Below are 12,636 nucleotides of genomic sequence, written 5' to 3'. Positions count from 1 at the left end.
AATCTGCTTATGAAGACCGTTGAAAAACTTCAGCAGCTTCATAATGCAAAACTATTGACTGGTACAGATAGGCGGGAACATACTTTTCAATACCTTAATAGCTTCAGTGGTTTCTGGCTTGTTTCCAAGCTCAACTCAAAAGTGCTTATCTTGAGCTTGACCCTAACCCTAACCCTAACCCTAACCCTAACAAACTACAATCATGCATACTGCCCTGCTCAGCCACTCATTTCTTTGTTGTTGGAATCCCACCAGTGATGTCTGTGGCTTACAAGGACAGAACCTTCTTCCTGTTGTCATTTCATTGTTGGAATCACCTCCCCATTTGTCTTTACCTGGCGCCGACTGTAATGACGCTGACGTGCCTGGTACAAATGATGTTGCTTTCCAGATGTGGAAGAAGTTAATCAAGTTTTGCTACTGCTATCACTTGCTGGTGGCAGTCTTCTGCAATTTGACTAAGCATTTGTACTCTTTATTTTTGTACTTGTTTTCAATAAACAGCTAGGTAAAGAGACAAAATTCAGAAATCAGTCGAGTGGACTAAGATAAGATTTGGGGAGGAGATAGGGTTCAGTTCCCTTCTCTTGCATATTCTTTTCTGTTTAAAAATAAGCCCTCCTGTCTGCTAAAGGAATCTTAGTGTTGCCAAACTCCAGGTAGGGCTTGGCATCAGGCCACCTCCTCAGCTCCTTCTTACCTGTTGGTATGCCCTCGGACCTCCCCTGGCCAGGATTCTGGAGTCAGGTACCCTGAAAACCAACTTGGTTGTGGGTTAGATATTCTGGACTTAGCTGTCCTTCCCTCAGTGAGTGTTCGGTACTCCCTGAATTTTGCGAAGTTCCTCCTATTCACTCTTGTCCTTCTACCTTGTGTGCCTTCTCCCAACTTGTGCACAAAGTCGCCATGTCAGAGGCCTGGCCGTCACAGCAACGTGGGCTGATTGGTTCTTGTAGTGGTTGGCATCCTATGCGGCGCTGAGCCCTGCTGCCATGTCAGATGGGTTTTCCTCTTGCATGGGAGTCAATGAGATTTGCTGCCCTTTCTCTTGGTGTAACTCTCTGCCGTTGCAGGGGGACGTTCCCAGTCTCAGAGCAGCTTTGGGACCAGACTAAGTCATGTCCCACTCCCTGGACCGTCCCCAGGGCACCAATGCAGAGGTTTACTCCACATTTACATCTATATCTGGCATCTGGCAGCACCGTGGCCTAGCACCATTGTGGGGAGGTTACACCGCCATAAGTGCGCGTTATTCCAGTGACACCTTTAGTCTGCTCCCTGAGCACTTTCTGTCCCCCTCCCAAGATAGAGCTATTCATGAGATTAATCCAGGTGGGTTGAAGGCCAAAGTTTAGTGGCCTATGGCATGAGGCTATGCTGAACCATGGTAGTATATGCAGAATTCTTGCTGAGAGATGGAGTGCGACAAGAGACATGCTTCCCACATTCCGCTCCCAGAGGGGGCATGTTACGGCACTGCTGCTTTTCCTGGCTTCTTTGCATATTACCTCTGGTGGGAAGCTCCTGGTCGTACCCATGGATGGAAGCCCTTGGCTGAGTATGCAGTCAGTCATGAAGCAGCTGAAAGAAAATGGACACGACATAGTCACTGTCGCACCTGAAGTAAACCTGCACATAAAACCTTCCGATGATCTTTATACCCTGAAAACCTATCCAGTGCCTTTCACACAAGAAGAGCTGGAGGAACATTTTAGGTACTTCGTAAATGGAATTTTTGATGAGCTGCCTTTTCTAGTTATGGTTGTTGAATGATATAAGGCTATAAGAAAGACTTCGGAGATGTTGTTTTCCACTTGTACGGCCTTAATACACAATGAAGAACTGATGAGGTACATTGAGCAGAGTAAGTTTTATGCACTTTTTACAGACCCTATGATGCCATGTGGCCAAATAGTTGCCGAATATCTCGGCATCCCTTCTGTATTTTTCTTGCGAGCGATTCCTTGTGGTTTAGACTCTGAGGCCCTTCAGTGTCCCAGCCCTCCTTCGTATGTTCCAAGAATATTTACAACAAATACAGACCATATGACGTTTGCACAACGTGTGAACAATCTGCTGATGTACGTGTCAGAATTCTTCCTTTGTGGTTTTCTGTACTCTCCTTACTCAAGTCCTGCTACAGAGTTTCTTCAGAAAGACATAACTGTTGTAGAACTTTTGAGTCATGCATCACTTTGGCTGACAAGAGCAGACTTTACTTTTGATTATCCCAAACCGTTAATGCCAAATGTGGTTGCAATTGGAGGGATAAACTGTGCGGGGGGGAAATCCTTAACTCAGGTTGGTAACTCTTGCTCTTTTCTTAGAAATGTCAGAATAGATTTCTGAATTTTGTAGATAATTTTATTTAGACACAGACACTGAAATTATGCCTACATTTGGCAAGCCGATTTGAAGAGTTTCCATCAATGGCCTTAATTCAGTGCCTGGTTATTTCCATTCACAACCTGTTGAAATCCAAAAGATTTAAACATAGCTAACTCTACAATAGATAGTAGAGCAATTTTGTTTCTGGTAATTTAATACAAGAAATACTATCACGATTGGAACGTGGTCTAGATGTTTCATGATAGACTTGAGGATAATATATAGGCTTTCTAATCATACAAATATTTCACTCACTGTAAAAAAAAAAAAGAGTAGTGCATTAATAATTCCAGTAATTCTGCTGTTAAGAACTTGTTTATTTACATTGTTTTTATTTATTTAGATTGTTTACAATCTGCCTTTCTCATTTGAGATCAAGGCAGATTACATAGTGTAGGTGAAATACAATCAATAAGATAGGACTTCCTATAAATGAAGCAATAATGTTTGGATTGCAGAAATCTGTAGCCGTCTCACTGATATGAGAGACCAAGGCCCTGAAAGGCTTTGTATGTGATAGCCCAAACCTTGAATTGAGCCTAGTAACTGATGGGTGACCAGTGGAGTGCCTGTAGAACGGGAGTAATATGTGTGCCTTTGCCTTGCCCCATCTGTGGCACCCCTTCCCTTTGTTTCTGCCCTTTCTTCTCCAACCATGCCCTTTCCCATTTCAATTTGGTTACTCTGGTTAAGAGAAACCCCACAAAAGTTTTGCTTCCTTGGTTGCCTGAAAGAAATACAGAAAATCGTCCCCCTGTGGATGGAGCCATAGCATGTGCTTGGCTCTCAGTGGAAAAAAAAACAGTTTTGTACATCACTACACTGATACTATACAGTGAACATTTAAAAAAGAGTTCACGTAGTTTCCTAAGTCATGTGGGCCCACATTTTATGTGTGGGGTGTTTAAAATTCTACATAGACAATTGAAGACACTTAGAGAAAAAGAGCCTTTTGCTCCCTCATCCCTCCAATTCTTCTTAATAATTTAGATTCATAAGACATTACCACAGAGAAATAATTCTCCCTATTCTTTAGGATAAAGGAGGCTGTTATTTTTCACTGTAAACACTTCTGCCGTTCTATCTCATTCGTCTTTGTATGACTATTCCTCAGGGTTGCCAGGCCCCTTCACTCTCCCGGCGGGAGATTGGGACACTGAGTCTTACCTCCCCTCCTCCTTATCTTCATGTCTCTTTCTCGTGCTCCTGGCTGGCATGATGATGTCACTTCTGGGAAGTGACATCATCACATGGGTCAAAGGGCAGCCCGGGAGCACTTTTGTGCCCGAAATGGAACTACTGCATAAGCGCCCCTGCTGTGGGGCGCGGGAGCATAGCATGCCACCCAGAGGTGCGCTGTATCGCCGGGGTGTGCCCTCCTGCTGGCCAGGTAAGTGGTGGCAGGATGTGGGAGGTGGGAGCAGGGGATCCCCACTCGGGATGGGGAAATGGCAAGCCTACTATAATATATATATATATATGGCCTCTATGGGCTATGTTGTGCTTTTTGCTGGTGTAACTTTCCGTGGTGTTGTCGAGGTGTTCTCGTGCTGGAGCAACTTAGACATCTAACTCCACCCCCTTCCCCTTCTGATGTAGGACCTTATGCCTGTGGCCTGCCAGTGGGTGGCCATGGTAAGGCAGTGCTGGCTGCTGGGACCAGCGTGGCAGCAGCAGGGTACTGTGCTCATGCAACCACAGCTTAAGCTGGTGTATCTCGGAAATATGTTGGCGTAGCACCTATTAAACTTCCTGAGCCCTTGCACCCCCCCCCCGACTACTGCGGCCCAACACGGCTACCCACCTGCAACGAACATTTGAAACAGGAATTCCTTTTTAAATTTTTTTTTATTTTTGTTGCTTGCATTAAGTAACAATACAAAGGGAAAGAAGAGGGGCAGAGGGAAGGAAAGAAAAAAAACAGCAACATATAACAACACTACACTACAAATAATGCTTTCCCTTCATACTGCCATTATTAAGAATTAAAACTTTGTAAGATACTGATGGAGTGGTTGACCTTGCAAAATACAGATTACAATCCAAATTACGTCTTCCTCCCCCCCCTGGGCCTCGAACGCAGTTCTCTCTGAGCAGCTGCAACTGCAGTGCTCGTTCCCCCCCCCTTCAGACTTCAAATCCTTTTCTTCTTCCTTGGTGTCTTGCTGAAATTCTTGGTTTTTGTCCTCAAAGTCCCTTAGCTGATCTTCTGATGTTATCTTGTAAGCTTGATCTTTGTAACTAAACCAGATACCTTCCGGAAATAGCCATTTATACTTTATTCCACGTTCCCTCAGAAGAGCTGCAAACCTTTTATACTTAAATCTTCTTTTCCGAACTAAGAATGGAACGTCCTTCAGTATCTTAACCTTATTACCCAGAAAGTCCAGATCCGCATTGTATGAGTTATATAGGATAGTGTCCCGGATCCTCTTAGATGAGAAATCGATGATGATCTCGCAAGGCAACTGACACTTCGTTAAGCAGGAATTCCATTTGGTCTAATCTGTATAGGGGCTGACTGTTAAATCTGGGGGAAATTATTGATAAAGGTATTAGCAAAGGAAACCTATGTCAAAGTATGCCCATATGGGTGACCCCACATATGGAAGTTTAGACTTTGACTCCCATGGGACCTTCGACGTCTTTATATATGCAGACATGACAAGACTTGATATATTCCTGGAGAAGAAAGCGGAGAAAGACAGATGCTTAAACAGAGGATAATTTTATTGTCCAGACCAAGATCAGTAAAGGTAATGGTAGTCCCCTGTGCAAGCACCGAGTCATTACTGACTTATTTGGGGATGTCGCATCACAACATTTTCTTGGCAGACTTTTTGTTACGGGGTGGTTTGCCATTGCCTTCCCCAACCAAGATAAAGAGTAGCAAAACCAAAGGAAAAACCATAGCATTCACCTAAAACTCAGTTCTAAGTAGCAAATAGCGATGACAGTTCTAGTCAGCTCTGTGATAAAAATGCAATAGCAATTGTCTTCTTCCTCTCACATTATAAAAAACCCCACCCAGAATCAGGCATGGAGTTGTCTCGTGTTCCCAAAGAGCCACGAAAAAGCAAATGGTAGGTGGGGGAGAAAGGAAGAAGGGGACAGAGGAGGCCTTGGAAGGGCAGGGAAAATGGGGAGTCCGTGAGAGGCTAGAAGATGATAGGACCTGCTGGGTGAAGGTAGGGTAGGATTTTGGAGCTAAGAAGCAGGGAGGGAAGGTAGACCATGGAGGTAAGGATCAGAGAAAGAAGGAAGTGGGAAGGTAAGGCACACTGTACTTGTCCCAAGGAAGAAATTCCATCATCTCAGGACAACAGTGGAAGAAGGTCCAGGGAGCAGAACCAACTTTGTTTTAGCAGTGGAAGAAGGTTTGGGGATGAAACCTTCTTGGGGGCCCTTTTTAATACCCTTTAACCTGACTAGTGGCAAATGATTGCAACTGGGGAGCTTTCGAGACCCTCACAGAGGAGCTGAGTCTTTGGTGCCGTAGGCTGAAACCCTGCATGGGCTGAGAAGTACCATGTTTCTTGGGCGGTGATCTGGCAGATTGTGTCTGGCCGGGGAAATGCCAGTGGGCAGATGATGCCACCCTGCCTAATCGAGTGTTGGATTAGTTTTCTGAGCAACATACATTGTAAGGGATCTTTTCAAGTGGTGGGGAGTGCCAGGTTATTGTCCTGTAAACATTTTATCATTAATCATATGTGGGACCCTAGAATGTGTAAGAAAAGCATTTTGATTAGGGTGTATCAGAGTTCCAATGGGAACTGACCTGCTTCTTTAAGCGTTGGCCTCTTGATGGCACATAGCCTGATTGGCAAAATAGCAGAGAGTCTAGTAGCACCTTTAAGACTAGCCCACTTTATTGTAGCATAGGCTTTCGAGAGCCACAGCTCTCTTCGACAGATGCATCTGTCGGAGAGAGCTATGGTTCTGAAAAGCTTATGCTACAATAAAGTGGGTTAGTCTTAAAGGTTCTACTGGACTCTTTGCTATTTTGCTACTACAGACTAACACAGCTAACTCCTCTGGATCCATAGCCTGATTGTGGTTCTCTGGTTTGAAATGGATTCCCTCTGCACCTGTGGCTGCCACAAAGATGCATTGGGGGAATCTTTGAACTAAACAAGAACCAAACTTACTTATAACTGGAAAGTGAAACTGGTTTTGCTAGGAAGCTGAATTCCAGCATTTCCTAGCATGGCAAGAGAGTGGAGATGAACAGTAGATCTCTCACACAATCCCTTTTCCCCATCCTCCCTCCTGTCATATTCATTAGATCTTTCTGGGCTTGTAACAAATCATGACAGGCAGTTACACCCACACTGCAAAGATAAGGATTCCAGGCTGTGATAAACCAGCATCAGCAATCCTTGTTTGCACAGGAAGTGCAAGTCATGGTTTGCTAGCTAGCAGAGGGGAAGGGGGGGGGGGCTCTTGTGAACACGCTGGAGCTTCCTGTGGGGCTCATTCATATAGCCCCTACATAGTTTGGGGTTCTCTCCAAGCCAATCAGAAGCAGCTGTGGTCCAGCACCCCCAGGTCTGCTGGTCTTAGCAGAGACAGCTGTAGACACTGCATACACCATAACCACCATCACTTTCAAACACCGATTAGCGGCAACTAAGCAATTTTACAATTAAATCAAGCTTTTGAATTGGTGACAGTTCCCTTTACAGAATGAGTACTCCTGTTTAGAATAACAATTTTAGGGGGCTAAAAGCACCTTTGGTCATTGGTCCCCTCCCCCAGGTACAATGCTCCAAATATCTCAAGGCCACCAGGACCCTCAAGGTCCCCCTCTAAGCTACTACGGCCATGGCTGAGCGCTTAGAGGGGGCAAAGGCTTGCCCAATACAGTTATTTAAGGAAGAGTGAGAGTCAAATTCAGTAGCACCTTAAAGACAGTCAAGAGTTTCCAGGGTATAAGCTTTTGAGAGTCAAGCTCCCTTCATCAGATATGAGACATCTCTTATCTGGCATCTCATATCTGATGAAGGGAGATTGACTCTCAAAAGCTTATATCTCGGAAATCTTGTTGGCCTTTACGGTGCTACTGAACTCGAGTCTTGCTCTCTTCTTCTGCAGACCAAAATGGCTACCAACCGGAGACTGTCTTTATTTAAGGAAGGAACTCCTTATAGCTGCGAAAAAACTTTGGGGGAAATAACTTTTTAATGTTGTGTTTCAGACACTGACAATGAATAGACATTAAACTATAGAAGGGCACCATGATGTTCAATAAGAACTTGACATTGAAACGCGGCCAATTTCTTGCATGTTACAATGCACTGCTTGAACTTCTGTTCACGTGGTTGAAGTGCTGTTAAACAGGTGAGGACAATGCCAAGAGGTTAGCAAGAGAAAGGTACCAAATGTGACGAGTGGGTTTTTGATGCTGAAACCCATTGTCTTGTTCCCTGTTCTTCTAGTACTGCTGCTTTTCTATGAAGCCCAGAATGTTTACCATTTGTTTTTAAAAAATTGCATATTTATACCTTTCTTCAGAATTCCTTCAGCAAGCCCCAGGAACTGTCTAAGTGGTTAAATCATGGATATATTTAGCTGGAAAAAAATTCAAAACAAAAACTTCAGCTCCTTTCCACCTTCTTCATCCTTCGCCTCTTCCCCCTCCAAAGTACGTCTTTCCTTCCATTACTCCCTCTGCTTCTCCTTTATACCTCTTCTCTGCCTGTCAGTCCAGCTCCTCCTACGCCCCTTTCTTCTGACAGCCTGAAACCTCCGCCTCCCATGTAGCCATAGTCCCCACAGAGCATCTGGGCTCAAATGAGCTGGTTCCACCCAGTGCCAGTTTAGAGCCCATCTCTGATGAGGCAGGGCCAGGACCCACAGGCTCACAACTGTCCCTACCAGTGGGCAGGCATCGTGCCAGTGGGAGCAGCCATAGCTTTGCCTCACAACCTCACTGTGGCAGTCTCTTGAGTATGGTTGCTAACCTCCAAGCAGGCCCTGGTGATCTCCCAGAATTACAACTGATCTCCAGACGATCAAGACTAGTTCCGCAGAGAAAATGGCTGCTTTGGAGGGTGGTCTCTATGACATTATACCCTGCTGAGGTCCCTCCCTTCCCCAAGCCCCCCCATCCTCAAGCCCCACACCCAAATCTCCAGAAATTTCCCAACTCTGAGTTGGCAACCCTAGAAGTAAAATGGAAGCAATTCGGCCTAGGCCTTATCTGTCTTGCTGAATGATATACATGTTGTTGTGCCTGTTTCAGTTATACTCCATTCAGGTTTTTTGTTGCGAACCTTGATTAGCCGTGGACTACAAACAAGTCAACAACACATACAATTAATACGTAGATATCTCCATTCCAGAAAGACTGATGATAACGTGTTGAAGCAGGCCATAGTAAATGCTATACAGCATTTAGAGAATTCAACTGTATATAGATATCCGAAGAAGTGAGCTGTGGCTCACGAAAACTCATATCCTACCACAAATTTTGTTAGTTTTATAGGTGCTACTGAACTCTTGCTCTTTTCTACTGCTACAGACAGATGGCGACCTATCTTCATCTATCTGTATTAGACATAGTCTGCCAGTATGGAATTTTGCAACTGTTTCCAGCCACTGGAGCAGACTGAGCCCATTCTTCGTCAACTTCATTCTTTAATTATTACTTTAGATCCCCCAAACCCAAGATGATGAAGAGCTGGGAAGATAAAACCATAATTTTTCCTCAACAGTTCTCAACCACCCTGAGTCGTCATTATCTAAGAGAATTAATGAAGTTAATCTGGATGGGTAGAAGGTTTCAGTTATACAATACACCTAGTTTGGATCTTAATTGTACTCAGCTGTTTGATATATCAATATAAACATTTCAAGCTGGTTCTATATGCAATGCATGTGTTTTCACACTGATCTATGGCCCTTGTCGAAAGTTAATGTTCTACTAGCAAACGAGGCCAAAGTTCAGTGATCTGAATCATGGCTATGCTGAATCATGGTAGTATATGCATAATTCTTGCTGAGAGAGGGAGTGCGACGAGAGACATGCTTCCCACATTCCGCTCCCAGAGGGGGCATGTTATGGCACTGCTGCTTTTCCTGTCTTCTTTGCATATTACCTCTGGTGGGAAGCTCCTGGTGGTACCCATGGATGGAAGCCATTGGCTGAGTATGCAGTCAGTCGTGAAGCAGCTGAAACAAAATGGACACGAGATTGTCACTGTTGCACCTGAAGTAACCGTGCACATAAAACCATCCGATGATCTTTATACCCTGAAAACCTATCCAGTGCCTTTCACACAAGAGCTGGAGGAACATTTTGTGTCTTTTGTAAATGGAATTTTCAATGAGCAGCCTTTTCTACTTAGGGTTTTTACAGACCCGTTGACGCCATGTGGCCAAATAGTTGCCGAATATCTCGGCATCCCTTCTGTATTTTTCTTGCGAGCGATTCCTTGTGGTTTAGACTCTGAGGTCCTTCAGTGCCCCATCCCTCCTTCGTATGTTCCAAGAATATTTACAACAAATACAGACCATATGACGTTTGCACAACGTGTGAACAATCTGCTGATGTACATGTCGGAATTCTTCCTTTGTGGTTTTTTCTACTCTCCTTACTCAAGTCTTGCTACAGAGTTTCTTCAAAAAGACATAACTATCGCCGAACTTTTGAGTCATGGATCACTTTGGCTGATGAGAGCAGACTTTACATTTGAGTATCCCAGACCGTTAATGCCGAATGTGGTTGCAGTTGGAGGGATAAACTGTGCGGGGGGGAAATCCTTAACTCAGGTTGGTAACTCTTGCTCTTTTCTCAAAGATTAAATCCAAGAGGGGGTGGTCCCAAACAAATTGAAACGAAGCTGAAGAACAGGACCATGTACAAAAGAGTTTAATTTTCTTGCTATCAAAACTGAAATATAAGGCACAACGAAAAGCCAAAATCAATTTTCTTGCTTTCAGAACACAATTGTAAGGCATATAATAAGCCAAAATCAACCGAGGAGTTATGAAGAATTCCTAAACTCCCGGCTGGAGGTGGCAACGGGTTTGCCGGCTTGGAAATTAGGCCCCGTTTCGCACAATGTGCTTTGTCATAAGCCACATGTAAATCTAAAATAAACAAGAGAATACATCATTTGAAATAGCCAGTGTGCCAAACAGTGTTACATAGTTACAAAGTGTCTCATTTCCAGAAGCCAAAGTTACTTTATCCACACATATAAATTACATTCAAACTGCCCTTACTGGTATATACAGTCATGCAGAAATCATAGCAAATGTTTTTACAGAGAAAAAAGCTCACCAATTATAGTCTGCTATTGATACTTCTCTCTTTTGTGTAGATGCAAAGAATCCCATTTCCCAAAAGCCAGGTTACTTTAACAAATTACAATTAAACAGACCTTGCAGATACAAACATTACAGAAAAAAACTCACCAATTATAGTCTGCTATTGCTACTTTTCTCTTAGAAGCTTCTGTTCCCGAATGATTTAATTGTAATGGGCTCAGAACGAAATCTCTGGAAGCACCCCTAAGCCAGCATTTTGATCAATTTCACACCCATGAGCGAGAATTTGTTTTTTCTGTGCTCCAGACAGTGGACCCTAAACAATCTGTTAACACGCACAGAATGTTGCTACAGTTTGAAGCACAGTGGATTGTCCGACTAAATAGCCTTGCACCGCATGGGCTGAATCTTGAGGTGGATTTTTCTCCATTTTTGGGCTAATATACACCAATTGGCATTCCACAGCTATACTTTTGATAACATCACAGCCTGGCCCCTTTAAATTGAAGGCACTGGGTTAATAATGAATATAACTTTAAATAGTGGATGTAGTCAGCACTACCCCACCCCATGAAGTAAAATCATTCGGGAACAGAAGCTTCTAAGAGAAAAGTAGCAATAGCAGACAATAATTGGTGAGTTTTTTCTGTAATGTTTGTATCTGCAAGGTCTGTTTAACTGTAATTTGTTAAAGTAACCTGGCTTTTGGGAAATGGGATTCTTTGCATCTACGCAAAAGAGAAAAGTAGCAATAGCAGACTATAATTGGTGAGTTTTTTCTGTAATGTTTGTATCTGCAAGGTCTGTTTAACTGTAATTTGTTAAAGTAACCTGGCTTTTGGGAAATGGGATTCTTTGCATCTACGCAAAAGAGAAAAGTAGCAAAGTCTACAATGTATTGATGATATTATATACAAGGTACTAAGCTTTACAGCAATTTTGTTTCTGGTATTTTAATACAAGAAATACTATTATGGCTGGGGATAGTATATAGGCTTTCTAATCATACATCTATTTTGCTTACTATTAAAAAAAGTAGCACACTAATAATCCCAATTGTTCTGCTGTTAAGAACTTGTTTATTTACATTATTTACAGTCCATCTTTCTCACTGAGACTGAAGGCAGATTACATAGTATAGGTCAAATATAGGGTGGGACCTCCTATATAGTTTGGATTGCAGAAATCTGGAAACAAGCAAAAATGTGATGCCGGAGATGAAAGAAAGCTGAAATAAAGCATAAGCATTAACAAGATGCATTATACAATGCAGAAGTTAGATAGCAGGATCATACTAACGTAGACAAGACATATTATACCCAGTGGTGAAGACTACAACCTATCCTTTTACCAAAGCATTTTCATGAAACTTTTCCCCTACAGTACAGCTCTGTTGCCTGTGAAAAAAGCCCTCCTGAGTAATGCAGTTTTGCAAAGTTTGCAGAAAGTCAGAGTGGAAGCCCTGTTGACCTCATAAGGCAGGCGATTCCGCAAGGTAGAACTGAGGATGTGTGTGTGTATGGGCAGCTGTTGATTGTGCCCAGCTGCAGGGTAGTAGCTGCAGGAGGCTCTGCTCCGAGAAGTGCAGCTGCCATGGTGGCACATAGGGGAAGAGGCGGTCCCACACATATGAGGGGCACAAGGGCATGAAGGGCTTTTGTACGTGATAGCCCAAACCTCGAACTGAGCCCAGGAACTGATGTGCGGCTAGTGGAATGACTGTAGAATGGGAGTAATATGCACGCTTCGCCTTGCTCCATCTGCAGCACCATTTGGTGTCTCCGAGCTCTTTGAATCACTTGCTGCTAATTAGAGTTCTGCTGTTGAGAAGGTACGTTCATTGCATTAGCCCCTTGTTGCTGGAGACTGCTGCTAAGAGATGAAAATGAAATCCTGTAAGTTATAGCTGACTTATGGAGACCCCTGGTGGGGTTTTTATGGTGAGAGACTAACAGAGGTGGTTTGCCATGG

At 43.5% G+C, this 12,636-nt stretch overlaps 1 protein-coding gene and 1 pseudogene across 7 annotated transcripts in view; both read left to right on the top strand.

The window, feature by feature from the left end:
• LOC129326452 (UDP-glucuronosyltransferase 1A3-like) overlaps window positions 1-12,636 on the top strand; it is a 175,969-nt gene that overhangs the window by 54,461 nt on the left and 108,872 nt on the right. The window contains exon 1 of one of the 7 annotated variants that reach the window (XM_054974691.1): window positions 9,439-10,164. The exons of the other annotated variants lie outside the window; for them this stretch is intronic. Within the exon in view, the coding sequence (XP_054830666.1) occupies window positions 9,454-10,164 (711 nt within the window). The 5' untranslated portion in view covers window positions 9,439-9,453. Of the gene's footprint in view, window positions 1-9,438; window positions 10,165-12,636 lie in introns of those variants that run through there. 7 annotated transcript variants of the gene reach the window in all.
• LOC129341689 (UDP-glucuronosyltransferase 1A1-like) lies at window positions 1,435-4,125 on the top strand (annotated as a pseudogene).

This window comes from Eublepharis macularius, chromosome 1 (genome assembly GCF_028583425.1).
Source record: "Eublepharis macularius isolate TG4126 chromosome 1, MPM_Emac_v1.0, whole genome shotgun sequence".
Lineage (NCBI taxonomy): Eukaryota > Metazoa > Chordata > Lepidosauria > Squamata > Eublepharidae > Eublepharis > Eublepharis macularius.
This window is presented reverse-complemented; position numbering and strand designations above follow the sequence as displayed.